We start from the raw sequence: 25,709 nt of genomic DNA on the forward strand, positions 1-25,709 counted from the left end.
ATGTGGTCATATTTGAGTTGGTGCTTTGCTCAGATTAAAATAGAGGGGATCATAACAAAAGCCAAAACTGCAGGGTGGTGAGCGGTGTCAATTATCAGCATCACAGTGAGATCTACCCAGGGAAGTAATATGGACGGGGTAAGGAGGTCGTCTTTCAAGACCAAAAAATGAGATTCCCTCAACATTGTGCAAGTCGAGTGGATCCAAAAAAATCGTGCTTTTATAGTTAGGCGCTATGAATGGTGCAACTGACTTTGGCAGTGAGTATTCCAAGAAAGGAAACAAGAGTAGATCATGAGCGCCGCAAGACTCGACATCAACAAACGTGAGTCATATGGTTGGCCTTCAGCGCTCAGCGTACACTACGATCCCAAGAATTCTAATACTTATTCCGGGGCGGATTGGTTGGACAGTGAGGGATTGAGAAGAAGAGAAAATGCTCCCACGCGCTTAATTTCCGACATAGCCACTGAGGGACAGTGTTTATTCCCCTTGAATTTGAGTCCGGCATGTTTGTTTTCTGGGCGAAGCACATATCAAACTCTTAAAGAAACATTTATCTACGTCATCTGTTCCCTCCCCCCTCCACCATGGAGTCCAAATTCTGCTCTAGATGTAATCATACCAAGGCTTTCGACGATTATCGCGTCACAAGCAAGGGTCTCACCACCCACTGTATCTCCTGCCTCGACAGCGATAGGGCTCGCCGCGCTGAAAAGCGCGCAGCAGAACTTGCCACTACCATTCAATCCCTTCCTAACATCAACAACTTTTATTCGGCTCTTGAGACTGCCAAAGAAAAGGAAGTACTGGACCACACAATTCCTTTCTATTCATTAAAGACGTCGTCCGATGCATATTTGGTCGAACTTTCCTCTCTGGGGAATGTCGATGACATTCTTGGAATGGACCCTGTAACTACCACAGAAGGATATGCCGCATTCAAGGTCTACGCAGAGAGAATTAGGGAAAAATGCGGTGAGATCCTCGGATATAGATGGAGGTACGTGACACGACGAGATTTCACTCATCTCTCCCCCCCCCCCCCCCGCTGCATCTTCTTCGGGTAGATACCATGATTCAAAGCCTCGCAACGGCGGGTTCGGCAAGAACACTGGTACAAAAGCCGTACAATTTCGGTATCGGTGTGCACAAGACAAACAGAACAAAAGTACTCCACGCAAAAATCCTGATCCTTTAAAATGGCACAACCGAAAACCCATGACATCCTTTGACTGTCAAAGTCACCTCCTCATCACGCTTCAAGTAGTAAACAGCATTCTCGCGGCTAGAATTGATATTAAACATATGGATAATCATGTCCCTTACCGTGCAACCATGGCTCATGCATCCTTGGATCATCATCATAAGCGCGCCCGGTCTTCCTCTCCTGACTTGCCGACGCCAGTTAGTAAGCGGGTACGTGAGATTTTTTTTTTCTGCTGATTGTGCCCTAATGACCTTGAGGTACCTCAGTCAAAAACAAGCACATCATCGAGTGCCTCTTCGCCCCGCAGCAATGCCAGTGGTTTCGCTGACGATATGATTCCGTATGACCCTGACGAAGAAGATGTACGTCAATCCTTCCTCGGCTTCTTTATATCTAACGTTCACTTGGACCCACACACTTCATTCTGCTTTCCCTCTTATTAGCTCCTTAACAAGAAACACGATGTACAGCAATTCATCTCCAACTTGACGCGCGTGGCTAGCATTCTTGAACACCAAGCCGAAGTTCAAACTCCAGACTGGTTTCATACTATCACTTCGACACCTTTATTCACTGAAGTGGGACCCATCGTGGCTGAGTACCTTGCGGCCGTCGAAAAGGAAGGTCCTAGTGATGTATTACCTCCTACATACAATTTTGCGGCGTCAGATTCCCTTGAGCTGCGACTTGCCCCGTGACACCTATCAAGGAGGTCCATCATCTTATGTGGTTGATTTTACTGGAAGGGATGCCTCTCCGGAGGGAAATCGGTGCCATGATGCGTACCACACGAGCAGCATGTTTGACAACGACTGCAGAACAGCGCCCGCCATCTTCGATGGAGGTTCTACCTGCGATATTCATTTGCGAGCCAACCTCCAGCCCTGGTCGGTCGCTGCTGTCCGAGCCAAGATTAATCATACCCTCACACCCTTCTTCGGCCTGCAACGCATTTCATGATCTTGTTAAATTGTTGGAGGCGGAAATGATCATGGGGCAGTTTATAACATTCGAACTCAGGTTCCTCTATATATCCTGAAACTAAAAGGATTCGATTTCTCTCTAGTACTCATTCAGCCTTCGTTTCCTCGTTCACATGCAATCGTTCCAATATCTTCTCCAATTTCTTGTTTCCTCCCAGCCTCTCAACCTCGGCATATGCCTGCTTCTCGAGAGTAGCCAGAACGGAACGCGTATATGCGAACGATTGCGTCGCTGTGTCCATGTAACCCACGATATGCCTCTTGATCGTTGGCGTTGTGGGACGTTTCTGAAGGACGTCTGCAGATATAAATGGAGCTCTTTAGTTAGAAAAAGGTGCGTCGGGGGAAAGAGTCCAGAATGACGCACTGAGGACTTGCCGGTTCGATTCGTCTGCTCGGATCGAATGCACGACTGGGAACGAAAACTTGCCCTCCGTCAAGTCCTCGCAGTAGCCCTTGTTATCGGAGTACTAGGCAAGGGGGGGAGGGGGATCTATCATGTTAGAAAAAGGGATGTTAAACCGAAGGGGGTGACCGACTTCAGTAGATTGTAAATTCATGTAATCGTCTCGAATTTGAAAATAGATGCCAATTAGATTCACCAAAGGCACGTAGTCCCTAAGGGGGGTGTGTGGGTGGGGGCAGGAAAAACTCAGTTCCAGCCACTGAGTGTATTAGGTGGCGCGGGGGGGAAGGGGAAAAAACAACAACGTACACTTCCGACTTGCTCGATAACATCAAGAGTTTGATGCCGATACGTAGAAGCCCACCCGTTTCTGATAACACGATTCAAAAGTGGTTCAGGAGTTGGGGCCCAGTTTTTTTTTTTTTTTGAAGGGGATAAAGCTTACTTCCGTTCACCATCTGAATGTACTCCTCTTCTGTTGGGCAGGTGAGGCTGTCTCTCCAAAACACATCTAGTCCCTGACCACGATGCAGGTTCAGAAGCTCCTCTTCATTTGACAATGGCGACTTATTCCGTTAGCTGGAAGGGAATAGAAGTTAAACAAAGCGACGCACCAGTAACCATCTGATCTATGGACTCTATTTGCTTCGAAGGGAGTAAATCCGCATCTTCCTTCAAGATAACCTTCAACTTGAAGAGTTCTTGAAATGCGAGGAAGTAGACATAGTTTGCACTGTTTATAGTTAGCGGCACTCCGTAAATCTTGTGTGCCACAGGGGAGCCTCGTCGTAGTTGAGAGTTATCCTCAACGTCGTCTATCCTAAGTTGCACAGCAATCAGGGGCAAGGGGGGCAGGGGAGAGGGGGCGCGAAAAGGGGTAAGAGACTTACAGTAAACTTGCATTATGTAGCATGCTGACGACCTTCGAGATGAGCTCTACTCGTGGTGCTGGTACGTTCAGCCATAGGTTGAAAGCGTCTATAAGGTGCGATCGGACCTGCTTTCCTCCCGTGGCTGCGACATACGTGAAAGGTTCCAGCAATGTCTTCGCATGTACGAAGTTAGGGGGGGGGTTAGGATCTCATGAGTGGAAGTTGCACCCAATACATGTCGACATCCGGCTTACCGACTCTGTTCTTGCGCTCCATGCCAATGGCTCTGAGAGGCGCTCGATCATGCTATCATAATTGCTAGAAGACGCCATGTTTTAAAGAAAATCAAGCAGGTCCTTTAGATGATGTGCTGGTCGCAGTGCAAAGGCTCCCAAGGCTCATTTTCGCTCGATTGGGTTAGAAATATTAATATCTTGCGGAATATCAATTGATCAATGACTCGGCCAACGCCGCCCCGGGAGCGACGAAGGGTCTTCAGATGAGTGCCTCGGAGACTGCGTCTGACATGAGAATTCATAACATTAAAAAGTCGATAAAGCAAATTGCAAGCATCAAGTAATAGAACTGGTACAAAAAATTCTTCGCAAGAAGACCAAAGACGCGATGGAGGAGGGCTCCCGTGGCCGATTACCATCAGACAGAAAGGGGTTGCTGCAAAATAGATAAATAAAATTCAGTACTCCACCGCATCAATGGTATCGTCTTCCTGTATAGCATCAGGATGTTCACGACCTTGCTTCTCATCCACTCCATCCATGACTTCGTCCTCCATCTTCTCTTCAGCATCAAGCGGCCCATTCTCATTCAACTCTCTCTGCACTGCGTTGACTCTCGTTCTCAATTCTCTCACCTCGTTCATTCCTTTCTCTTTCTCATTCGTCCATTCGGTTTGTTCCTCTCCAACCCGTTTCTCAGCCTGCCGTCGTCGTCGAGCGAGGAATGCTTGTTGCAAAGGAGTGAGGATTTTTGGAAGATAGTAGATCGCTGGTGGATGGGCAGTGTTGGGTGGATGAGGGAAGGGTCCATCTGGCGGAGAATCGTTTACGGGGGAAGATGGGGAAAAGCGGCTGCTTTCATCTTTGGGGGAAGGGTGTTCTCTTGGTATCACGTCAGTTGTTAATAGGAAATTTGCTAGATTTGGGATTAAGGGATATCGGTGTTTGACCTGCGAGAAGGTTCATGAGAATGACTAAACGCTGGCTTCCTTGCTACGTACAATACTGTCTTTTATGGACAATTCTTCTTCTTTTCGGTTCGCTGTGATGCGATCACGCTTGACTTCCTCTTTTTTGCGGCTATAGCTCTGTTCGCGCGAGAGCTTCGCATGCAGTCTGAACTCAATGGATTGTCGCTTCTTAGCCTTTGGGTGACCAGAAAATGCGGAGTAAACGAATTTGGTACAAGAGATGAAAACGACTGGTAGGAACTCACCGCCTCGCTAGCTGATCGTTCCTTATCCTCGAGTTTCGCCTTATTGAGTGTTCCAAGGACCTGGCCAAAAATACTCTTCCCTTTCCTCCGTTCTCCGGTTCTAGATGGAACATTAGTCAAGGCAGAAAGATCCAACCGAGGTCTCGATCTTGATGCTGCAAGCTTCTTAGAAGGGTCATTGCTGTCGTTCTCGTCCAAAGCGCCTCCCTCGAGGGCGGGGACCGATTCACTTGTGATAGGTCCAGATGTTGATGACTCGTCGACTACACCACCATTCTGGGAGGCACCAGCGCTTACGGTAGTGGATTTTTCATTCGGTACCGGTGCATCCACAGTGTCTACCCCTCCTCCATGTACATTTCCTTCTCGCGATGAGATGCTATCCATGTGTTGAGAACTTGACACGATACCAGAACGAAAGCGCAAAATTGAACACCATGAAAACGCATTATAAAGAGTAATACTCACTGGACAGCTACGTCGGCCATTATGGTTAGACGCCGGGATCTTGTGCAACTACCAGATGGGTATTGATGCTGTTGAGGAGGAAGCGGCAAATGCCGACATCTAGAGAATCCTTAGGCAACCCTTTTTTTTCGCCGTTTGTTGCTCGATAATAAAATCCTTCAGGTTGGCTATTCCCTGAACCCCTTGAGTTTCTAGCGGGTCCATTCGTTCGTCAGGTTGTTCAGGTAACATTCAGGGCTCGGGCAGGCCAGCTCAAGTGTTGGTGGAAATTCCGCCATATCTTTCCATTGCCTCAACTCCCCTTTGACAGGACTCTACGCGTGATTGCAGACTCTACTTTTAATTCTCGTACCTACCTGGAGCCAATATTGTGCCGAAGGAATCTTTCGCTGCAAACAATCATCGCGCCACTCATGAAGGAAATGCCGTGATGTCCTCCAAATGAGGATCCCTATGCATAATGTGTAGCTACAGTCTGTGTTCCTGATAGCTCTTGGATCTTCTATGCTTTGGGTTCCGCAATGACTCAAAAATGATTCCTGCTGCTCCTCCGTAGCGGGCCTCGCAAGAAATAAGCTCTTCTCAATTCCTTTTCCCCCTCACGAGACTTCTATGTATCGCCATCGTATCTCTCAAAGGTCTTGAAGGCTCCAGCCTGGTTCCACCTCGCACCTTCCTCCGGACACGCTTCCCTTTATTCTAGGTCTATCTCTTGTCCTTGATCTACTATTCACGTTCCGCAGGTGACCTTGAAAGGAGCCCGATATCCTCGTACCGCTTTGTATTTTTTGCCGAGGGCCCAAGTAATCGACAATCCTAAACCCCCAATAAGGAAGAGTAGCGGGTACTTGCCGCGACAGGCGGCGTTCACAAGTTATGTTCTCAATGTATATTTTTGTGGGCTCATCTAACACTCACAGCTATGGGATGGATTTATCTAGCGTACGGGAAGTTGTCCGGGACGGAGTTAGATAATCTCTTGCAAGATCCAACCAATTGTCTGGGTTTGCACTCACTTGGTAGGTCTATCTGCTGCCACCCCTTCCTTTCGCCTTACTTGTGCGAGTAGCTCAAACGGATTGCGACATGTCCAGAGTCTCGAGCCTACTTTCGCGCTCACCCTACCTGTCAATCTAAATCTTCCGCTTCAGTTCAAGATGTAAATGGATCGCGCGCATCCAATAATTAACGTCAGAGGATAATTGGCTAGCATTTGACACACCTGAATCGCCAAATGTCAACGATGGGGCTCTATTTTCCCACGTCGAATCTCTGGGCCCACAAAACGCTCCCGGATGTTCGCATGCACCTGGACAAGTGAGCTGCTGGTTCTGTAGACCGTTTCCGTGGAAGTATCGGACACCTCTTTGTTCATAATCGCTAAACAAGTATCACACACGGTCCATGCCTATGAAGGCTACTTTTGCCTTTTGCCACGATTCAACCTAAATCAAGTAAGTAAGTATATCGTAGATACATCAGCTTCATGTCCTGTTGCAACTTCATTTCCACAATTTTGTGGCCAATGCACGCGCCTTGCTTCGACTAGAGATGTCCTATTTCCAAAAGGGGAAGCATCAAATAACCTTTTGTACGGCCTCTAGGACGAGAACCCCGCCTTGCCGTGGTCTAGAGGCTCCCCCGGCGCCCAATGTGGTTAGCTGGTTTTGGGCCTAAGAGGTTCTCCTTTGCCGCGATGAATAACGGCGTGGACGGCACTTACACGTTGTGTTATCCTGCGTTGGCCCTTTTCACCTTTCTTTTTCTCACCATCTTCCACTTTCCTACCCTCGTGCTCGCAGCGACTAGAATCCTCGGGCAGCCTTTCTTTCCCTCTTCACCAATTGCGAACTCGGGTGGTTTCTAAACCAGGCGGCTCCCATGTGGGCGCATAACGGTTTTAGCTCCCCTAAGCGCGGTTCTCCAAAAGACCAAGAGGCACGAAGGCGTTCGTCCGGCCAACATTCTCAGGAGCCGTTTCAACTATCCCGTTCGCCGCGATACTCCAAAGCATCAAGAGGCACGCTTCGGCGTCTGGCCAACAATTCGAGGAGCCGGCATCCGTAACACGCATAGAAAGTACACTCCCCTCCGGAAACGGTGCAGGAATCCCTAGATTCCGAACCCACGCAACCATATGCTTTACTTCCTCTCTTTGTACATAATTTCAGATTTTTTGATTCGTGCCCTTGGCGCCTTATTCGGGCAGCTTACACGTGCACGTTAAATATCCAGAACTCACTCACACACACACACCCTTTGAACGTTCTCCCAATTGGATTTGCATCGGCGCCTATCTGCTACCTTTGACTTATATTGGGTAGGACGCGGTTGAGCAAGCTGTCCGGGCTTTTCCTCTCTCACCTCCTGCTTCGATCACGATCTGCACTGGTGTTATGGCTCCCAAGAGAAAATCCTCGTCTCAACATCCCACTTTTGCGCCGACTTCTGGTGATTCGCAGTCATCACAACCCTCCACTTCCTCACTTCCCCAGATTCATTTCACAAGAGTTCGGACAGACCAAATCCATGACGACATTAGCTATGTTCAGCGTGATAGATCGGGAGGTCCCAATCTTCAGCCTCCCGGTGTCCCATCTACGTCGCGTTCCCCCAGCAAATCCCGAGATTCGAAACGACGGACGTCTCCAGGACACCGTTTCATGAGGGATCCTGGCGGAGATCCTCATTCAAACCTATCAGACCCACCGAACCCCTCAGAGTCTACGCCAACCACACCCGATCTTTCACCCCTTGGTGGTTGGGAGCCGCCGCTATTCCACCCTCGGCGGAGTATTGATAACCCGCACTCGGCGCCCATAACATATCCCATTCATGACCCCGACGCAATCCTTGATGCACAGAGAGAGCGCCCAGGTATGGACATTATTGTTGCATCTCCTCCCCCGGAACCAGCATCTTCGTCATCGGCCATTCCAGATGGTGATCGAAAGAAAACGGTTCTCAGCGCCACTAAGCTTTTACTCCAAACTGCATCCTCTGCTCTCAAGACATCTCCTATTCCATACGTCAGCCAAATCCTGGACTTCCTTCTAACGTTGCTCCAAGTTTACGAGGTTCGCATGGCATTTTAGTTTCATGATCGATCGATCAGTGATTGGGTGACACATCTTTTTCTCACTCGCACAGACCGTTGACAGCAATAACGAAAGTCTTAAGGGCCTTAATGACGAGGTCCGAAAGGCTTACACTGCCATCCTGCGGCCACTCGAACTGTATGCCGGTCAAACTGTCCCTCCCGAATTGATTGCTCCGCTCAAAGAGTTTCACGAGTACGTTGCATACTCCTCCCTTGGTCACTCGGAGAATCTCAGAGCTTCTTCCTAGTGCATTGGAAGAACAGACCAACCGTATTGAATTCCTCAAGCGTCGAGGGCTCTTCAAGAGAATGGTGACGGCGTCAAATATCGCCAACGATATAAGCGATGTGAAGGCATGCATCAATAAAGCTATTACTTCGGTCTCGGTCCGCTCGCTTTCTCTTTCGAGCGTTGGATGCTAGCTGACTGAAGGACTCGACAGACAGAGGCGTCGATTTTAACCCTCATTCAGACAATTCGAGCATCGGTGGAATGTATGTCTTTATGTGCGCGCTTTTGGACACCCTTGCTGACACGCTTTCAGCGGAGCTATCAAAACTCAAGCGAGCGCCTGCCGAACACACTTATGTGAAGAGCAAGTCCGAATGCCTTCCAACCACACAAGTCAAGGTACAAGATTCCATACTCCATCATCTGAAGGATACCAAGACCCGATTTGTCTGGTTACGGGGTTCCCCAGGGACAGGGAAGACTGCGATAGCTATGAGTGTTGCGTCCACCCTCAGGGCGCAGAACACTCTAGCAGCATCCTTTTTTTGGGATAAAAACCAGGTCGGAATGGGCCTTGATTCCATTGAGCTGTTTCCTTCCACGCTGGCACACCAACTCGCATGCTTCGATAGGGAGTTCATGATGTCACTTGTCAGGTGCCTTCGGCAGCAAGATTTGCAACTGCCTCAGCATCTGCCTCTAGATAAGCAAATGAAGGCTCTTATTATCGAGCCAATGCGTAATCTGATGGAGGTATTACCTTCTGGAAACGATCGCCTTGTCATCATCTTAGATGGTTTGGATGAGTGTGGAGATCTAGAAGCACTCGAACGTCTGATGGAGCTTGTCCTTATCCTTGAAGAGCTGCCAGCCACTTTTACAGTATTTGTCAGTTGTCGTCCTGAGTCATTGGTTGTGTCGGCTTGGGATGAAGCTCGGAAACAGGGCCTTGTCATACCATGTGAAGATGTGGATAAAATTACGAAGGAGGACAAGTATCACACGATCCGTTGCATGGTGGAGGATGGCCTTCGAGATCGTATCAGGAAATCTCAGTGGAAACCTTCGGAGGAAGATCTCCATGCTTTTACTTTGGCTTGTCGTGAATTGCCTGTTATGGCCTCGGTTCGAATTCGCGAAGTAATCTCGCAGACACGGCAAGGTCGCACCCTGCAGAGGGAGTTCCAGTACCTGCTTAATCTCTCCGATCCACCCATCGATCTCAACTGGGAGTACTTGCGAATACTCCGAAGAGCTTACATGCGCGGTTCATCTGCAGTTCCCCTGGATGTAGCCAAAATGTATCGCCTATTGGTTGGCACGATTACCGCGGTACATGAACCACTGAGTGTGTATTCTATGTCGCAACTTTTAGGAATTGCCAAGGATGAGGCCCAAGCTGCATTGGAACCGATCAGCTCAATCATTGAACTTCCCTCCGAGGATACAGAAGGTGCTAAATTCTATCACGCCACAGTGCAAGAATTCATAACGGGGAGTCCGATTGGTAATGAAGATGACAAAGTATTTTTTATCAAGGACAAGAAAGGATATTTTCTCGGACCGCTACTCCTTCAAATTTTCAATAATTGTTGCAAGCGGAATGAATTTAGGATACCCACTAATCCCCCTCTCAGTGACAAAGAAAAATGGGCAGATTTTGAACTCCACATGCAACCCGAGCACATCCAATACATCTTCGACTATGTACTCCACCACCTGGACCCGGCAAAACTCTTTTCCCAAGAGTCCAATGACGATGAATTACAGAACGAGTTCAATTCCTTTCTTACACAAAACTTGCTTACATTCCTGTACATGGAAGGGTACCCTGATGTAACAGGATTTGATGAATTCAATGTAAGTCTGAGTGGGCTCGTATTACGTTTATTTAAATATCACTTTCGATAGAAACATGATGTAATTGAACTCCTCCGAGAAGGTGCAGCGATGTATGAGCTCAATCCATGGTTGCTTCATCGATCTATGTCTCTTTTCTGCACACCCGAATCGGCTTTTTATAAACTATATGGCCACCTCTCTGACCCCCTTCAGATCTTTGGTATTTCCAGCAAAATTTCGAACCACTTGATTCCATTGAGTGAGGCTTTGCTTAATGCCCGAATGCTTATGGAGGCGAAACTAGGTGGTTTACCGGGGGGGTTAACGGGCGGGGTGTTAAATGGATCAATTACGATGCTGAATTCCGCGATCCTGATGTCCGTAATGGCATTGTGACGTGCACAGCACTCTCGAGAGATGGCCGATACATTGCACTCGGGTTTGGTAGTGGTGTTATTGAGATCGCTGATATCGACGATCAGCATACGATGTCTCAGTTCCAGAATCATCCACCCAATCCACCAGCCTGGATTGAGTTTGTCCATGGTCATCATCATGTTGCTGCCGAGGATGTCGACGGGAACATCACTATCTATAGCCATGGTACACCGCCTGTGAAACTTGGCACTCTCCCTATAGGGGCCTATCCCGTTGTAACTGCAGTCTCAGATAGTGGATTGTTCATCATACGAGTCCTACGGGATCCGGGAAAGCCTTGGTACAACAACGTGGCGCGTATATTCATTTTAGGTGAACCACACATCCAGCTCCTTGCCTCTCCTCCTTCCGACTCTCCCATTCCATCCTTCCAAGGCATTTCCGAGTCAGCCTTTCCTGAGCATCACACGATTGCGTTTTCTCCGGGGGCACGATACATTGCTGCCTTTGATGGGCACAACGCTTTCACCTGGTCGACGGAATCGGGTGATTTTATCGCGTGTTATGACATACAGGGAGACAAATCTTGGATTATAAATCCTGGATCGACTCCTACTTGCCTATATCGCATCCCTCATCCGGTATCTACTCGACTCACTCTTCCGTTGGCAGGTGACACAGTCTATGTGCATCATTCCTGGGTGGATGCGGGGCCTGAGTCGGATGAGACTTGGATCAAGCGTCCATTTTTCCATCACTTACCAGCTCAAAGGGGCTATTCATTTGCCACAGGAAGGACCCCACTAGTCCGTACTCACAGTGAAGCGGTATGGTTTCATGGTGGCCCGCAACTCGCTGTCCCACGAGAGTATTGCCCGGTTCCTGTCAAGGCAAACAGCACCAATGGTGCACAGCCCTGGTACGGTGATCGACTAATCAATAATATCAACGGTTTCTACCGTCCTCAGTCCAGCAAGGATGGTACTCGGTTTCTGCTCCAGGGCAAGATGAAAGCTCCCATTGTCGTCGATATTGGCCAAGCTGCCTGGTATCCGAGTGCCACGCTTGACTATGACTTTCTCAGTGCCTAGCGATTATTCTCCTTGCAGCACCGCATTCGACATTTCTTCTCCCTGTGACACATCATCAGACGATTCTTCTTCCGAAACATCTGATAGTCGACTGCTTTTGTATAGGATTTCGCGTTGTCTATTTATTTTATGTGCATCTTTACATTTGCGACTCTAAAATCGTTCAAGTGCGATATCGGTAACGATGTTCTAGTGCCCCCGGATATATATGTTGAATTTTAAGCTTATGCATGAACACATATTGAACTCGTTGAGTGAAATCGTAATCTTGCCAGTGTTCATCATCACTTTTCCCCCTGCCTGCGCAGCTGCACGCCTTGCTATGTTCTCCTGTCCAATTCCCATTGTCTGGGAATCGCGTTGCTGCTGAAAAGCGACGGCTGTGTCAAGGGTCAAGAGATCTGTGAGTACCGCAGAAAAACAGGTGACTTACTATTATCGGACATTGACACCGCTGAGCCAAGGGTGAGTGCAAGGATAAACGAATCGATCAGTAGAGAATGGAGAGAATGACAAACGCCCCAAAGTATCGGAATCAAAAACCCCACAGATTCCATCTGCATGTGTAAATAAGCCTCGAAATCTTCGATGCGTCTTAGGACCAATTGTGCCAGACAGTCAGTCTATAGTGATACATCATCATCTACTCGACCAACAAATCAACTTGCCTGGTCAGTAATGTCGGCATCATTGAAGATGTGTATGTGATAAGAGCAAAATTTGAGTGAGAGCTAGTGGATTTAGCAGCGAAGAGCCCATTCTTCAGAATCAAAGAGGAGAATCATGCAGATGCGTAGATCTATGGTAGGCCCCGCTTGGGGTCATTTGAATGCGTTGAGAACGAGGCATGTAGACCACGCGACCAGATAGATGTGGAACAAACTGAATCCATCGTGTTTGGCCAACAACTGTCCATTAGGGGGTTGCCCATCTCGTCATCTTCTTGTGTCTCTACGATGTCAGATCACCCAGCCACAAGGAGAGCTGGGTGCACGTTGCTGAAAGCGTAGCGACGATGATCTTTCAATGTAGCTGCTCGATGAGGGGAGACGAGGTGATAACGCCAGCTTGAAGATAGATGCGGCATATGGACAGTGTCGAAGTGCAGGTTGAAGCACAGAAAACAGTCTTACGAGCGTGATGAGCGAGGAATAGATTGCAAGTTGTCAAGGTGCTAAAATTCCAGGACGGCACATCTGCGAAGCCAAAGGCCATCAGATGGGCGTTGCTTTCTCGGACCCATCGGAGGAGGACTGTGATTTCAGCAACAGCCAACCCACTCCACCACGAGAATCAAGCGATTCCGGCCATAGTGGTATCTCGCAGCATTTAGTCTGAAGGGAGGTCTAACAGGAGCGATTTTCTGAGCTATTCAAAGGGAGGATCCGTCTAGCAGAAGAACATGTGGGGCAATCAGGGCGTTCCGTTGAGGCAGAGACCTCAAACACTAAGTGACATCCAGGAGTTGACTGTTAATATGCATCCCAACGGGGTTCTTGAGACTTGCGATGCAGCCACTCTACTTGGGGCAACGGTCCTGTATGAATATGGAGCAGGTCTCGTTCAGAGTTGATTCGATGAGTAGGATGGTGCATATCGTCCAAAAGGATTCAGCCACCGAACAATTCAATCGGAAGCTTCCTTATCCTTGTTCCGCGGGGCAAACCCAAGATTAAATTTGGAGCACATTCCCTTGGCATATTCAGTTTCTGGCGTTCATGCTCAATTATCTTATTGTTAAAGTGATTCTCTAATATGACGTTCGATGTGGGTCAAAGGAATGAACTCGACGAGACGTCACCTTTCGCACTGGGAAACCATCTTTGTTTATGCAATGACCTACCAAAACTCTTGCCCCGGTCCGGTTTTGGCCAATACAACCCTGTAGCCACTTCCATCACCAAAGAGTACTGACTCCAAGGCAAAAACTCGGCAATGTGGTACTGTGAAGCTGACAAACGAATGCGACAGGGCGCTGATACCGCCAAAATCGATGATGGTCACCTGTAGGGTCTGAGGGTCGATGAGGAAGTTTGGCGGCTTGATGTCACCCTGAGCCGTCACCACGCGCCCGTCCAAGATCTTGACCCATAGCGGCAGGGTCCTACCCGATGATCGCGGAGAGTCTGTAGTAAAATCCATCAATAATCGACTAGAAAACCTACTTCCACTCAATCATACCATGTTTATCTGTCGCTCTAAGGCAGGCGCGTCGGTGTAGCGAAATGGCGAGTTGGAGTTGCCGAAAAAGGGATGGGATGGCCGCTTTCCGTACGAACAGGCGGGACTTTGCGACTTTGCGTGTGAGCGTGCGCTCCTTCGATCGATTAGACAAATCTCTGCACCGGCTGGAGGAGGGAGCTCGAAGAGCCAGCTGAGGGCGTCAGCAACCGCCCGACAATAAGCGGGACTGCACCTCAGCCTCACTGGTGGTGTCACTGACCTACTCTTGGTTGAAAGGTTGACGCGCTCCATTACGCAAAAGATACTGGACACAGCCCCGACGTAATTCTCTGGAACGTGTGGTGCATTCGAAGGGCTTTTAAATGCTGCCGCGTAGACGAATGCCTGGGTATCAGTATCGTTAAGGAGGTCCATGGAGTCATTGAATTTAACGAGAGGATACGAAACGCAGAGGCATCCTGCATGGCACTTTGAACGGCAACAGCTTCAAGGCGGGAATAGTTGACACAGATGGGGCGTGACATGTGGGACTCCATGGGCGCAAAGGGCAAATTAAATGAGAGACGCTGGGGGATTAATATGCGTGAAATTAAATACTCTACGCGCCTAAATTATGAAGGGGACGTAGCCTCCTGGCTCTTCTCCGTGGAAGCACTGGGTTTAATTCTGTTTCGGTCCTAGCATCCAGCGGGGTGCACAACGGAGGTCTGACCTTGTTAATGACGTGCATCGATGACGAAACGGATCCTGTTCGTAATCAGAAGCTCCCGTGTGTCAGATGTATGTGTGTGTGCCGTACAACACTATCGACTCCATGGTAGCCCGCGAAATCCTTCTTAATTGTTGGCGCTGCAGGACACTTCTGAAGAATGTCTGCTAAAACTAAAGCGCCTGGGTCAAGGTCGAAATCAACGACGCCCCAAGGATTTTCCCTCTGTTGATCCTGGTAGAAGCCCTTTTTAGCGGAGTAGTTATGTAGCCAACCAAGTCCAACATGTTAAGAAGGCCGCAGGCGGCGCGGCTCAATGATAAGGATATACACAAGCGCTGTTCCCCGACATCCGGCTTAGTACCGACCCCGTTCAACTCCACACCGGTGGCACTGAGACGCGCCCGACCAGGCTATCAGCCGCTAGATGACGTCATGTTTTGAGGAAATCAAGCAGGCGCATCAGGGTAGAAATAATCCTGTAGAGATGCTATCAATGTGTTGGGAGCTTGACACGATACCAGAACGAGAGCACGAGATTGGACACCATGGACACGCATTATCAAGAGTAACACCCCACTGGACAGCTAGGTTGGCCATCATCGTTCCGTGCCACCAGAGGAAGCGGCAGGTGCCGATATCTGGACTTCCTTTTTTTGCCGTTGTTGCTCGATACATCAGATGAGAGTGCAAGCAGAAATGTCCGTCGGTGCTCGATAATGAAATTCTTCAGGTTAAGTTGGCTATTTCCTAAATCCCTTGAGTTTCCGGTGGGTCCGTTCGTTTGTCAGGTTGTGGGCTATGCGGGTGTTGTTGTGGGGTTCAGGTAGGAGAAATTCCGCCAGCTCATATATCTTTCCATTGCCTCAACTCCCCTTCGGTGGCACTCGATCGACACGTGAATGTACACTCTACTTTTAGTTCTCGTATCCACCTGAGGTCCATATCGCCACTCGCGAAGGAGATGCCGTGTTGGACTCCACCATATATAGTCTATATTCCCGATAGCTCCTAAGTTGGATCTTCTATGCTTTGTATTCCGACTCGAACATCCTGAAATCCTACCCACGAGACTTTAATCACCATCGTAATCTCTCAAAGGTCTTGAAGACGTCCCAATCCCACGGCTTCCACCTCGCACCTTCCTCCGAGCACGCTTCCCTTTAATCTAGGTCCATCTCTTGTCCTTGATCTACGATTTACGTTCCGCAAGTGACCCTGAAAGGAATCCGATATCTTCGTACCATTTTGTATTTTTCGCCTAAGGGCCCAAATAATCGACAATCTCAAACCCCCCAATGAGGAAGAGTAGCGGGTACTTGCCGCGACAGGTGGCGTCCACAAGTTATGTTCTCAATCTGTATCTTTGTGCGCTCATCCACCACTCACAGCTGTGAGATGAATTTATTTAGCGTACGGGGAATTTTGATGTCCGGGACGGGTTTAGATAATCTCCAACCAATTGGCTGGGTTTGCACTCACTATCTGTTGCCACCCCTTCCTTTCACCTTGTGCGAGCAGCTCAGATGAATTGCGACATGTCCAGTGTCTCGAGCCTACCCCCACGCTCCATATTCCTACCTGTCAATCTAAAGCTACCTCTTCAGTTCAAGATGCAAATGAATCGCGCGCATCCCATCATTACCGTCACAGGATAATCAGCTAGCGTTTGACACACCTGAATCGCCAAATGTCAACGATAGGGCTCTCTCTATTTCCCACGTTGAATCTCTGGCCCGCAAAACGCTCCCGGATGTTCGCGACAAGTGAGCTGCTGGTTCTGTAGATTGTTTCCGTGAAAGTATCGGACATCTCTTTGTTCATAACCGCTAAACAAGTATCATAGTGGTCCATGCCTATATAGGCTACCTTTACCCTTTTGCAACGAAATCGCCGGCTAAATAAAGTATACCGCACCTTATCGTAGATACATCTTCATGTCCTGTTTCCAAGGGGTACTACTCAACCCTTCATTCCCACAATTCCCGCTACTCTGTAGCGGGTCTTGAATGCGTAAACTGAATGCCCGTGCAAGAGGTCCTGTATTATTGCAAATTCCCTTGCTATCTAGGGTCCTTGTCTTGATTTGTAAGCCAACTTTCCGCATTTGTTTTGTAACTTCCGTATCCTGTTCTTACTTTAAAAGTTCCCCTTCATTCTCTCTTTCACTTCGACGTTTCCCTAATGTCTGGTCAATAATGTCATCACCCATTGCACGACTCAATTTTCATCCCCAACACCACTCTTGTCATTTCAAATCAAGCTGAGGGCCTTGGGAGTTGTCTTGTTGCAAATGCATGAATTCGCCACAGCGTACATGGGTAGAGCACTCGTTCAAGAGGAGATATCAATGTACCCCAGTGCAGTGACACAAGTTTGGCTAACCGCCACACTGCGTAAACTAAATGCCTGCGCAAGAGGTCCTCTATTATTGCAAATTCGCTGGCTAACCAGGGTCCTTATCTTGATTTGTAAGCCAAATTTCCGCATTTGCCTTGTAACTTCCGGATCCTGTCTCCGCTGCAGGCGGCGTCCATCAGTTATGTATATCGTGACAAGGGTAGGGTCAGTGTGACGCTACCATAAAAGGATACGCATTGAATGATGAGAGAACGACGATGAGCGAGTGAACTGAGGTGGGTCGATCCCTCACCCACTCGCTGCATACATGCTCCTAGTACATTACCCTCGCATGTGACGTATTGGAGTTGTTGGCATGCCATTGCCAAAACGTTCAGTCTCTGGGATACTGGCTTACGCGGCCTTATCACAACGTGCATCATGGGTCCTCGAAAGGAGGAAAATTTGAATTAAAAAGGCAACATATAACGGCCAGCTCTGGTAGTGCTCCCTATCGAGACATGGCCACCACTCAACTCGCTGAACATCTCACTGCAGCCCGCAAGGCGCCATCCCCCAACGTGAAAACTGCTCTGCGCCTCTGCGACGCTTGGACTTCATACTCTGATGAAACCCTGAAGACCACCATGGATGAGTGCGTGGCGGACAGCTTTGTCTGGAACGCACTTCCAGAATCACTCAGCACGCTAGGATGGAATCAGTTGAATAAGGCGGCGTTCATCGAATCATTCCGGACTGCTTGGTGGGCCGCGATTAAGGGAATGCAGGTGCGCGGTCCGATCAGTCATTTGTTTATGCGATAGGAGCCCAAAGACCATTTCCTTTCAGCTTATCGTCACAGACTTGGTGGAAAGCGAAAATAACGTGATTCTCTACACAAAGTTCGGGGTACGTCTCTTCATTTGTTGTCATACCTGTGAAGGCCGACGGGTCCGTACACGCAGCCCGGCGTCGTTTCGGTAGAAGGGAAGTCGATCGCTGCTTCGTTCGTGAACGGGTTTCGCTTCAACACCGATGGAAAAGTGGTGGAGCAGAATGACTTCCTGGACACCAAGTGGAGGTCGGATTTCTGGGGTCAGAGCCCCAGAAAACCATAGTAGCAACCGGTCGAAAGTCTGTCGCAGCCGGAGGAAATCATTAGCCGGAACTGGGCTTCATTTCGGAATCAACAAATAACAGTCAGTGTACGATGCTTTGCCGACTTGCCGAATGACAATGTAACAGTCGCTCAAGTCAGCCCACTTTTACCCGAGAATTCCCAGACCTCCGGCCAGGTGTCCCTGATACCTCCATGGAGAGAACAGCTGACTTCGAAGAGCAAGGAGGGCCCATAAGCTGAGGCGAGAAACAGAGCTTCTCAGAAGTAAATCTACACTTGATCTTTGTGGAACTGTCGAGCAGCGGTTAAACACGTTCAATGGCACTGAATGACTCCACTGAAGTGTTTCCAAGGTTGTCGCGTTCAGTTTCCCAGCCCAAGGGCCTTAAATTTCTGCACTGCGAAATGCGTAAAAGTGATATATTCAAGGTGCCGGGAACATTTAGAACACGAGAGAGGACTGTGTGCAAACGAGGGTATTTAAACGACACCGGGTGTCCTAGAACTGGGCTGGGAACTGCTACTAGATGCCTGGATCAGCTGCAGCACCATTTGAAGAAAAAATTGAGATCTAAAAATAGAAGAGGCTAGACTGCTCGCTCGCGACGGGGGTGTTTGGGGTTAGGGTTCCATAGGTATGACTACATCGCGTCGCTTCCCAAAGAAATCGTTGTTGGGGACGGCACGTCGTCTAGAATTGTTGGTGATGTACCGCATAGTCCGACGTCCGATACTTATAGAGCGCTTTGGAGGCGTAAGGACTCCGACAAGGGAGAAGGGAAGGAAGCGTGTAGGACAAAGGAACAAAGGAGACCTAGACATGACGGCGGAGGGGCGCTTTGAGCGGATGCGACCCCTTCAACAATCGTAAAGCATTGCTAAAGGAAGGACTTCAGAAACGACTACTGGGACTTACTTGTAGGTCATCAGGCGAGCATATCCTTGATAGCCTCCGAGAGGAAGCAGTCGCAGAGTCTCTGGCAGCGTATGAGAAGATAATTCAGAGGGCGAAAGTTGGGTGGGGTGGTTCCCCCATCCGCTTTGACTGGGGGAGTTTTGGACACCGTCCACCCAATACTCGATTGCTTGTAAGAGGAATTACAAGTGCATGATTTAATCCCTGTTTGCGTGTGTTTGTGCTGAAGATTGCATACCAAAATTCCCGCTACCCCGTAGCGGGTCCTACGTTTTTTTCTCCCCAACTCAATTGTCCTATGCACAGGGTCCTGTATGACCCCCAAACCCAGGGACCATTATCCTCACTCCCTCCCAACCTAGGGTTCCCTGCTTCCTCCCAAGCTCACTGACAAATCATATCTCCTGAAAAAGCTCATGTTCACTCCCGATACAAGTGAGTCGCCGATACATCTAATGCTACTTCACTTCTATGCATGCGGGGTAAGAGTAGCGGGATCTGCCGCTTCAGGCGGCGTTCCCCAGTTATTTCGTGGCCAATGCATGTGCCTTGCTTCGACCACATAGCGATGTTCCTGTTTCCAAAAGGGGAAACATCTGATAGCCAATTGGATTTTCATCGTGTCCAATGCATGGGCGCTTTTGACATATATCAAGTAGGCCGCGGCTGAGCAGGCTTTCCTCTCTCCTCACCTCCTGCATCGATTACCATCTACGTTGGTGCTATGGCTCCCAAAAGAAAACCCTCGTCTCAACATCCCACCCTTGCGCCGTCTTCTGGTGGTCTGCAGTCATCACAACCCTCGACTTCCTCACTTCCCCAGATTCGTTTTACAAGAGTTTGGACAGACCAAATCCATGACGACACCAGACGCGATAGATCGGGAGGTCCCAATCTTCAGCCTACCGGGGTCCCATCTACGTCACGTTCTTCCAGCAGATCCCGAGATTCGAAACGACGGACGTCTCCAGAGCGCCGTTTAACGAGGGATCCTGGCGGAAATCCTCATTCCAACCTATTGGACCCACCGAATCCCCCAGGGTCTACGCCAACCACACCGGATCTTTCAACCCTTCGTGGCTGGGGGGCGCCGCTATTCCGCCCTCTGCGGGGTGTTGACAATCCGCACTCGGCGCCCATAACATATCCCATTCATGACCCCGATGCAATCCTCAGGGCACAGAGAGAGTACCCAGGTATGGGCATTGTTGCGCCTCCTCCCCGGAACCAGCATCTTCGTCATCGGCAGTCCCAGCTGGGGATCGGAAGAAAACGGTTCTCAGCACCACAAAGCTTTTACTCCAAACTGCATCCTCTGCTCTCAAGATATCTCCGATTCCATACGTCAGCCAAATCCTGGACCTCCTTCTGACGTTGCTCCAAGCTTATGAGGTTCGCATAGCAATTTGGTTTCGTGATCGATCAGTGATTGGGTGACACATCTTTTTTCTCACCTGCACAGACCGTTGACAGCAATAACGAAAGTCTTAAGGGCCTTAATGACGAGGTTCGAAAGGCTTACACTGCCATCCTGCGGCCACTCGAACTGTATGCCGGTCAAACTGTCCCTCCCGAATTGATTGCTCCGCTCAAAGAGTTTCACGAGTACGTTGCATACTCCTCCCTTGGTCACTCGGAGAATCTCAGAGCTTATTCCTAGTACATTGGAAGAACAGATCAACCGTATCGAATTCCTCAAGCATCGAGGGCTCTTCAAGAGAATGGTGACGGCGTCAAATATCGCCAAGGATATAAGTGATGTGAAGGCGTGCATCAATAAGGCTATTACTTCGGTCTCGGTCTGTTCGCTTTCTCTTTCGAGTGTTGGGTGCTAGCTAACTGAAGGACTCGACAGACGGAGGCGTCGGTTTTAACCCTCATGCAGACAATTCGAGCATCGGTGGAATGTACGTTTTTATGTGCGTGTTTTTGGACACGCTTGCTAACACGCTTTCAGCGGAGCTTTCAAGACTCAAGCGAGCGCCTGCCGAACACACTTACGTGAAGAGCAAGTCCGAATGCCTTCCAACCACACAAGTCAAGGCACAAAATTCCATATTCCATCATCTGAAGGATACCAAGGCCCGATTTGTCTGGTTGCGGGGCTCTCCAGGGACAGGGAAGACTGCGATAGCTATGAGCATTGCGTCTGCCCTCAAGGTGCAGGGCACTCTGGCAGCATCCTTCTTTTGGGATAAAAACCAGGTCGGAACGGGCCTTGATTCCATTGAGCTGTTCCCTTCCACGCTGGCACATCAACTCGCATGCTTTGATAGGGAGTTCATGATGTCACTTGTCAGGTGCCTTCGGCAGCAAGATCTGCAACTGCCTCAGTATCTGTCTCTGGAAAAGCAAATGAAGGCTCTTGTTATCGAGCCTATGCGTAATCTGCTGGAGATATTACCTTCCGGAAAAGATCGCCTCGTCATTGTCTTAGATGGCTTGGATGAGTGTGGAGATCTAGAAGCACTTGAACATCTGATGGAGCTCGTCCTTATCCTCGAAGAGCTGCCAGCCACTTTTACAGTATTTGTCAGCTGTCGTCCTGAGTCATTGGTTATGTCAGCTTGGGATGAAGCTCGGGAACGGGGCCTTGTCATACCATGTGAAGATGTCGATATAATTACGAAGGAGGAGAAGCACCACACGATCCGTTGCATGGTGGAGGATGGCCTTCGAGATCGCATCAAGAAATCTCGGTGGAAACCTTCGGAGGAAGATTTCGATGCTTTTACTTTGGCTTGTCGTGAATTGCCTGTTATGGCATCAATCCGAATCCGCGAAGTCATCTCGCAGACACGGCATGGTCGCACCCTGCAGACAGAGTTTCGGTACCTTCTCAATCTCTCCGATCCACCCACCAATCTCAACTTGGAGTACTTGCGAATACTTCGGAGAGCCTATATGCCCGATTCATCTGCAATGCCCGCCGATATAGCCAAAATGTATCGCCTATTGGTTGGCACGATTCTCGTGGCGGGTACATCACTGAGTGTGTATTCTATGTCAGAGCTTTTAGGAATTGCCAAGGATGAGGCCCAAGCCACATTGGAACCGATTAGCTCGATCATTGAACTTCCTTCGAAGGATTGGAGAAGTGTTAAATTCTATCATGCCACAGCAGAAGAATTTATAACGGGGAGTCCGATTGGTAATGAAAATGACAAAGTATTCTTTATCAATGACAAGAAAGGATATTTTCTTGGACCGCTGCTCCTTCGAATTTTCAATAATTGTTGCAAGCGGAATGAATTTAGGATACCCACTAATCCTCCCCTCAGTGACAAAGGAAAATGGGCAGATTTTAAACGATGGAATCAACCCGATCACATCCGATACGTCATTCGCACAGTACTCTACCACCTGGACCCGGCAAAACTCTTTTCCCAAGAGTCCAATGACAACGAATTGCAGGACGAGTTCAATTCCTTCCTTACACAAAACTTGCTTACATTCCTGCACATTAGAGGGACCTCATTCGTGCCAACAGGATTTGATGAATTCAATGTAAGTCTGAGCCAGTTCATATTAGATTTATTTGATGTGATGTTGCTTTTGATAGAATCATGATGTAATTGAACTCCTCCGAGAAAGTGCAGCGATGAATGGGGTCCATCAATGGTTGCTTTATCGATCTATGTCTCTTTTCTGCCCACCCAAATCATCTCTTTATAAACTATATGGCCACCTCTCTGACCCTGTTCGGATTTTTGGTATTTCCAGCAAGATTTCGAACCACTTGATTCCATTGAGCGAGGCTTCGCTTAATGCCCGAATGCTTATAGAGGCGAAATTAGATGGTTTACCAAAGAAGGTTGACAAGTGGAGTCGTGAAGTGATCGATTACGAAGCTGAATTCCGCGAACCTGATGTCCGTAACGGCATTGTGACATGTGCAGCACTCTCGAGGGATGGTCGATACATTGCACTTGGGCTTGGTAGCGGTATTATTGAGATTGCTGATATTGATGATCAGCGTACAATCTCTCAGTTCCAGAATGATCCACCCAATCCACCAGCATGGATTGAGTTTAACCATGGTCATCATCGGGTCACTACCGAGGATGTCAACGGGAACATCGCTATCTATAGCCATGGTGTGCTCCCTGTGAAACTTGGCACTCTCCCCATAGGTGCCTATCCTGTTGTAACTGCAGTCTCAGATAGTGGATTCTTCATTATACGAGTCCTACGGGATCCTGGAAAGCCTTGGTACAACAATGTGGCACGTATATACATTTTAGGTGACCGGCACATCCAGCTCCTTGCCTCTCCTCCATTGGACTCTTCCATTCCATCCTCTCAACCTTCCAAGCCAGCCTTTCCTGAGCGTCACACGATTGCGTTTTCTCCAGGGGCACGATACATTGCTGCCTTTGATGGGTACAACGCTTTCACCTGGTCGACAGAATCAGGTGATTTTATTACACATTATGACATACGGGGAGACAAATCTTGGATTATAAATCCTGGTATGGCTCCTACTTGCCCGTATCACATCCCTCATCCGGTATCTACTCGACCCACTCTTCCATTGGCAGGTGACACAATCTCTGCACATCATTCCTGGGTGGATGCGAGGCCTGACTCAGATGAGTCTTGGATCAAGCGTCCATTTTTCCATCCCTTACCAAAACATGGAAGGGGCTATTCATTTGCCGCAGGAAAGACCCCACTAGTCAATGCTTTTTATATCCCCCAATCGGTATGGTTTAATGGTGGCCCGCAACTCACTGTCCCACGAGAGTATTACGTTTCTGTCGGGGCAAACAGCACCAATGGCATACAACGCTGGTATGGCGATCAACTGATCAATAATATCAACAATTTCTACCGTCCTCAGTCCAGCAAGGATGGTACTCGATTTCTGCTCCAGGGCCAGATGAAAGCTCCCATTGTCGTCGATATTGGCCAAGCTGCGTGGTATCCAAGTGCCACGTTTGATTTCCCAGTGCCTAACAGTTACTCTCCTTGTAGCACCGCATCCGACATTTCTTCCCCCCACGAAACATCTGATAGTCCCTAAGATCGACTGCTTTAGTGTTTCACTTTTGTATAGGATTTCGCATTGTCTGTTTATTTTATGCGCATCTTTACATTTGTGACTTTAAAATCGCTCAAGTATCAATAACGATGTTCTAGTGCCCCAGGATATATATGTTAAGCTTGTGTGTGAACACATATTGAACCCGTTGAGTGAAGTCGCAATCTTGCCGGTGTTCATCATCGCTTTCCCCCCTGCCTGCACAGCTGCACGCCTTGGTATGTTCTCCTGTCCAATTCCCATTGTCTGGGAATCGCGTTACTGCTGAAAGGTGTCAAGGGCCAAGAGATCTGTGAGTAGCGCAATACAGACCGCAGAAAAACAGGCGACTTACTATTATCGGACGTTGACACCGCTGGGCCGAGGGTGAGTGCAAGGATAAACGAATCGATCAGGCCTAGAGCATTGAGAGAATGACAAATGCCCTAATGTATCAGAATCAAAAACCCCCACAGATTCCATTTGCATGTATAAATAAGCTTCGAAATCTTTGATGCGTCCAGCCAGGGTTAGGACCGATTGTGCCAGACAGTCAGCCGTGAGGCTATAGTGATACATCAGCATCTACTCGACCAACAAATCAACTTACTGGGTCAGTAACGCCTGCATCATCGAAGACGTGCACATGATGGGAACAAAAATTTAGTGAGAGCTAGTGGGTCTAGTAGCGAAGAGCCCATTCTCCAGGATCAAATAGGAGAATCATGCAGATGCATGGATCTATGGTAAGCCCCGCTTGGGGCCATTCGAATGCGTTGAGAACGAGGCATGTAGACCATGCGACCAGATAGATGTGGAACAAACTGAATTCATCGTGTTTGGCCAACGGCTGTCCATTAGCTAAGGGGCTGCCCATCTCGTCATCTTCTCGTGTCCAGCGTCTCTGCGATGTGAGATCACCCAACCACAGAGAGAGCTGGTTTGCGTGGCTGAAAGAGTAGCGATGACGATCTTGCAACGTAGCTGCCCAAAAAGATGAGGACGGGGGAAGACGAGGTGATAACACCAGCTTGAAGATAAGTAGATGCGGCATACGGACAATGTTGAAGTGCAGGTTGAAGCACAGAAAATAGTTTACGAGCGTGATGAGCGAGGAATAAATTACAAGCTGTCAAGCGAAAAAATGTCAACATCCCAGGATAGCACATACGCGAAGCCAAAGGCCATCAGATAGGCATTGCTTTCCCGGACCCATCGGGGAAGGTCCGTGAGCAACAGCCACCACGAGAATCAAGCGATTCCGGCCATAGTGGTATCTCGCAGCATTTAGTCTGTCCAACAGGGCGATTTTCTGAGCTATTCAGAGGGAGGATCCGTCTGGCCAAAGAGCATGTGGCCAAGGCAGAGACCTCGAACACCAAG

General features: G+C 48.7%; 11 protein-coding genes across 11 annotated transcripts; 7 read left to right on the plus strand and 4 right to left on the minus strand.

Moving 5' to 3' along the window:
- The first annotated feature begins 133 nt into the window (after window positions 1-133).
- Window positions 134-1,031, plus strand: EI90DRAFT_1619343 (uncharacterized protein). The gene is made up of 2 exons (XM_039051976.1): window positions 134-325; window positions 414-1,031. The coding sequence occupies exons 1-2, from the start codon at window positions 240-242 to the stop codon at window positions 838-840; spliced, it is 513 nt and encodes a 170-aa protein (XP_038914118.1). The 5' UTR covers window positions 134-239; the 3' UTR covers window positions 841-1,031.
- A 4-nt stretch (window positions 1,032-1,035) lies between these two features.
- EI90DRAFT_3290726 (uncharacterized protein) lies at window positions 1,036-2,086 on the plus strand. Its single transcript, XM_039067240.1, has 3 exons — window positions 1,036-1,419; window positions 1,477-1,572; window positions 1,654-2,086. Exons 1-3 carry the CDS (start codon window positions 1,222-1,224, stop codon window positions 1,906-1,908), a joined length of 549 nt encoding a protein of 182 aa, XP_038914119.1. The 5' UTR covers window positions 1,036-1,221; the 3' UTR covers window positions 1,909-2,086.
- Window positions 1,925-3,776, minus strand: EI90DRAFT_3290728 (isoprenoid synthase domain-containing protein; the record flags this gene model as incomplete). The annotated part of the gene is made up of 8 exons (XM_039067241.1): window positions 1,925-2,491; window positions 2,561-2,663; window positions 2,733-2,811; window positions 2,909-2,969; window positions 3,045-3,146; window positions 3,214-3,419; window positions 3,490-3,644; window positions 3,726-3,776. The coding sequence occupies 8 exons, from the start codon at window positions 3,774-3,776 to the stop codon at window positions 2,280-2,282; spliced, it is 969 nt and encodes a 322-aa protein (XP_038914120.1). The 3' UTR covers window positions 1,925-2,279.
- A 197-nt stretch (window positions 3,777-3,973) lies between these two features.
- Window positions 3,974-5,398, minus strand: EI90DRAFT_2974750 (uncharacterized protein). Its single transcript, XM_039055819.1, has 4 exons — window positions 5,392-5,398; window positions 4,924-5,320; window positions 4,709-4,852; window positions 3,974-4,657 (listed from the first exon to the last, which is right to left on the minus strand). The coding sequence occupies exons 2-4, from the start codon at window positions 5,308-5,310 to the stop codon at window positions 4,166-4,168; spliced, it is 1,023 nt and encodes a 340-aa protein (XP_038914121.1). The 5' UTR covers window positions 5,311-5,320; window positions 5,392-5,398; the 3' UTR covers window positions 3,974-4,165.
- Window positions 5,399-7,658: 2,260 nt separating this feature from the next.
- On the plus strand, window positions 7,659-9,090 carry EI90DRAFT_1619636 (uncharacterized protein). The gene is made up of 5 exons (XM_039051977.1): window positions 7,659-8,268; window positions 8,332-8,468; window positions 8,542-8,684; window positions 8,740-8,986; window positions 9,037-9,090. Exons 1-4 carry the CDS (start codon window positions 7,788-7,790, stop codon window positions 8,912-8,914), a joined length of 936 nt encoding a protein of 311 aa, XP_038914122.1. The 5' UTR covers window positions 7,659-7,787; the 3' UTR covers window positions 8,915-8,986; window positions 9,037-9,090.
- Window positions 9,091-9,170: 80 nt separating this feature from the next.
- EI90DRAFT_2850816 (uncharacterized protein) lies at window positions 9,171-9,533 on the plus strand (the record flags this gene model as incomplete). Its single annotated transcript, XM_039053747.1, has 1 exon — window positions 9,171-9,533. A coding segment is annotated over one exon (363 nt), but the record flags the coding sequence as incomplete, so codon positions are not given.
- Window positions 9,534-12,166: 2,633 nt separating this feature from the next.
- EI90DRAFT_3065980 (uncharacterized protein) lies at window positions 12,167-12,552 on the minus strand. Its single transcript, XM_039060925.1, has 2 exons — window positions 12,468-12,552; window positions 12,167-12,414 (listed from the first exon to the last, which is right to left on the minus strand). Exons 1-2 carry the CDS (start codon window positions 12,478-12,480, stop codon window positions 12,224-12,226), a joined length of 204 nt encoding a protein of 67 aa, XP_038914124.1. The 5' UTR covers window positions 12,481-12,552; the 3' UTR covers window positions 12,167-12,223.
- A 1,321-nt stretch (window positions 12,553-13,873) lies between these two features.
- On the minus strand, window positions 13,874-14,632 carry EI90DRAFT_3126409 (uncharacterized protein; the record flags this gene model as incomplete). Its single annotated transcript, XM_039063916.1, has 3 exons — window positions 13,874-14,160; window positions 14,216-14,408; window positions 14,462-14,632. 3 exons carry the CDS (start codon window positions 14,630-14,632, stop codon window positions 13,874-13,876), a joined length of 651 nt encoding a protein of 216 aa, XP_038914125.1.
- A 3,129-nt stretch (window positions 14,633-17,761) lies between these two features.
- EI90DRAFT_3065997 (uncharacterized protein) lies at window positions 17,762-18,469 on the plus strand. Its single transcript, XM_039060926.1, has 4 exons — window positions 17,762-18,055; window positions 18,117-18,176; window positions 18,233-18,362; window positions 18,386-18,469. The coding sequence occupies exons 1-4, from the start codon at window positions 17,789-17,791 to the stop codon at window positions 18,427-18,429; spliced, it is 501 nt and encodes a 166-aa protein (XP_038914126.1). The 5' UTR covers window positions 17,762-17,788; the 3' UTR covers window positions 18,430-18,469.
- A 2,925-nt stretch (window positions 18,470-21,394) lies between these two features.
- Window positions 21,395-21,757, plus strand: EI90DRAFT_2849568 (uncharacterized protein; the record flags this gene model as incomplete). The annotated part of the gene is made up of 1 exon (XM_039053738.1): window positions 21,395-21,757. A coding segment is annotated over one exon (363 nt), but the record flags the coding sequence as incomplete, so codon positions are not given.
- A 1,068-nt stretch (window positions 21,758-22,825) lies between these two features.
- On the plus strand, window positions 22,826-24,370 carry EI90DRAFT_1620135 (uncharacterized protein). The gene has a single exon (XM_039051978.1). The coding sequence runs from the start codon at window positions 22,905-22,907 to the stop codon at window positions 24,327-24,329; it is 1,425 nt and encodes a 474-aa protein (XP_038914128.1). The 5' UTR covers window positions 22,826-22,904; the 3' UTR covers window positions 24,330-24,370.
- The last annotated feature ends 1,339 nt before the right edge of the window (window positions 24,371-25,709 follow it).

The sequence above is a fragment of the Cantharellus anzutake genome, assembly GCF_015039405.1.
Source record: "Cantharellus anzutake strain C23 chromosome Unknown EI90scaffold_37, whole genome shotgun sequence".
Classification (NCBI taxonomy): Eukaryota; Fungi; Basidiomycota; class Agaricomycetes; order Cantharellales; family Hydnaceae; genus Cantharellus; species Cantharellus anzutake.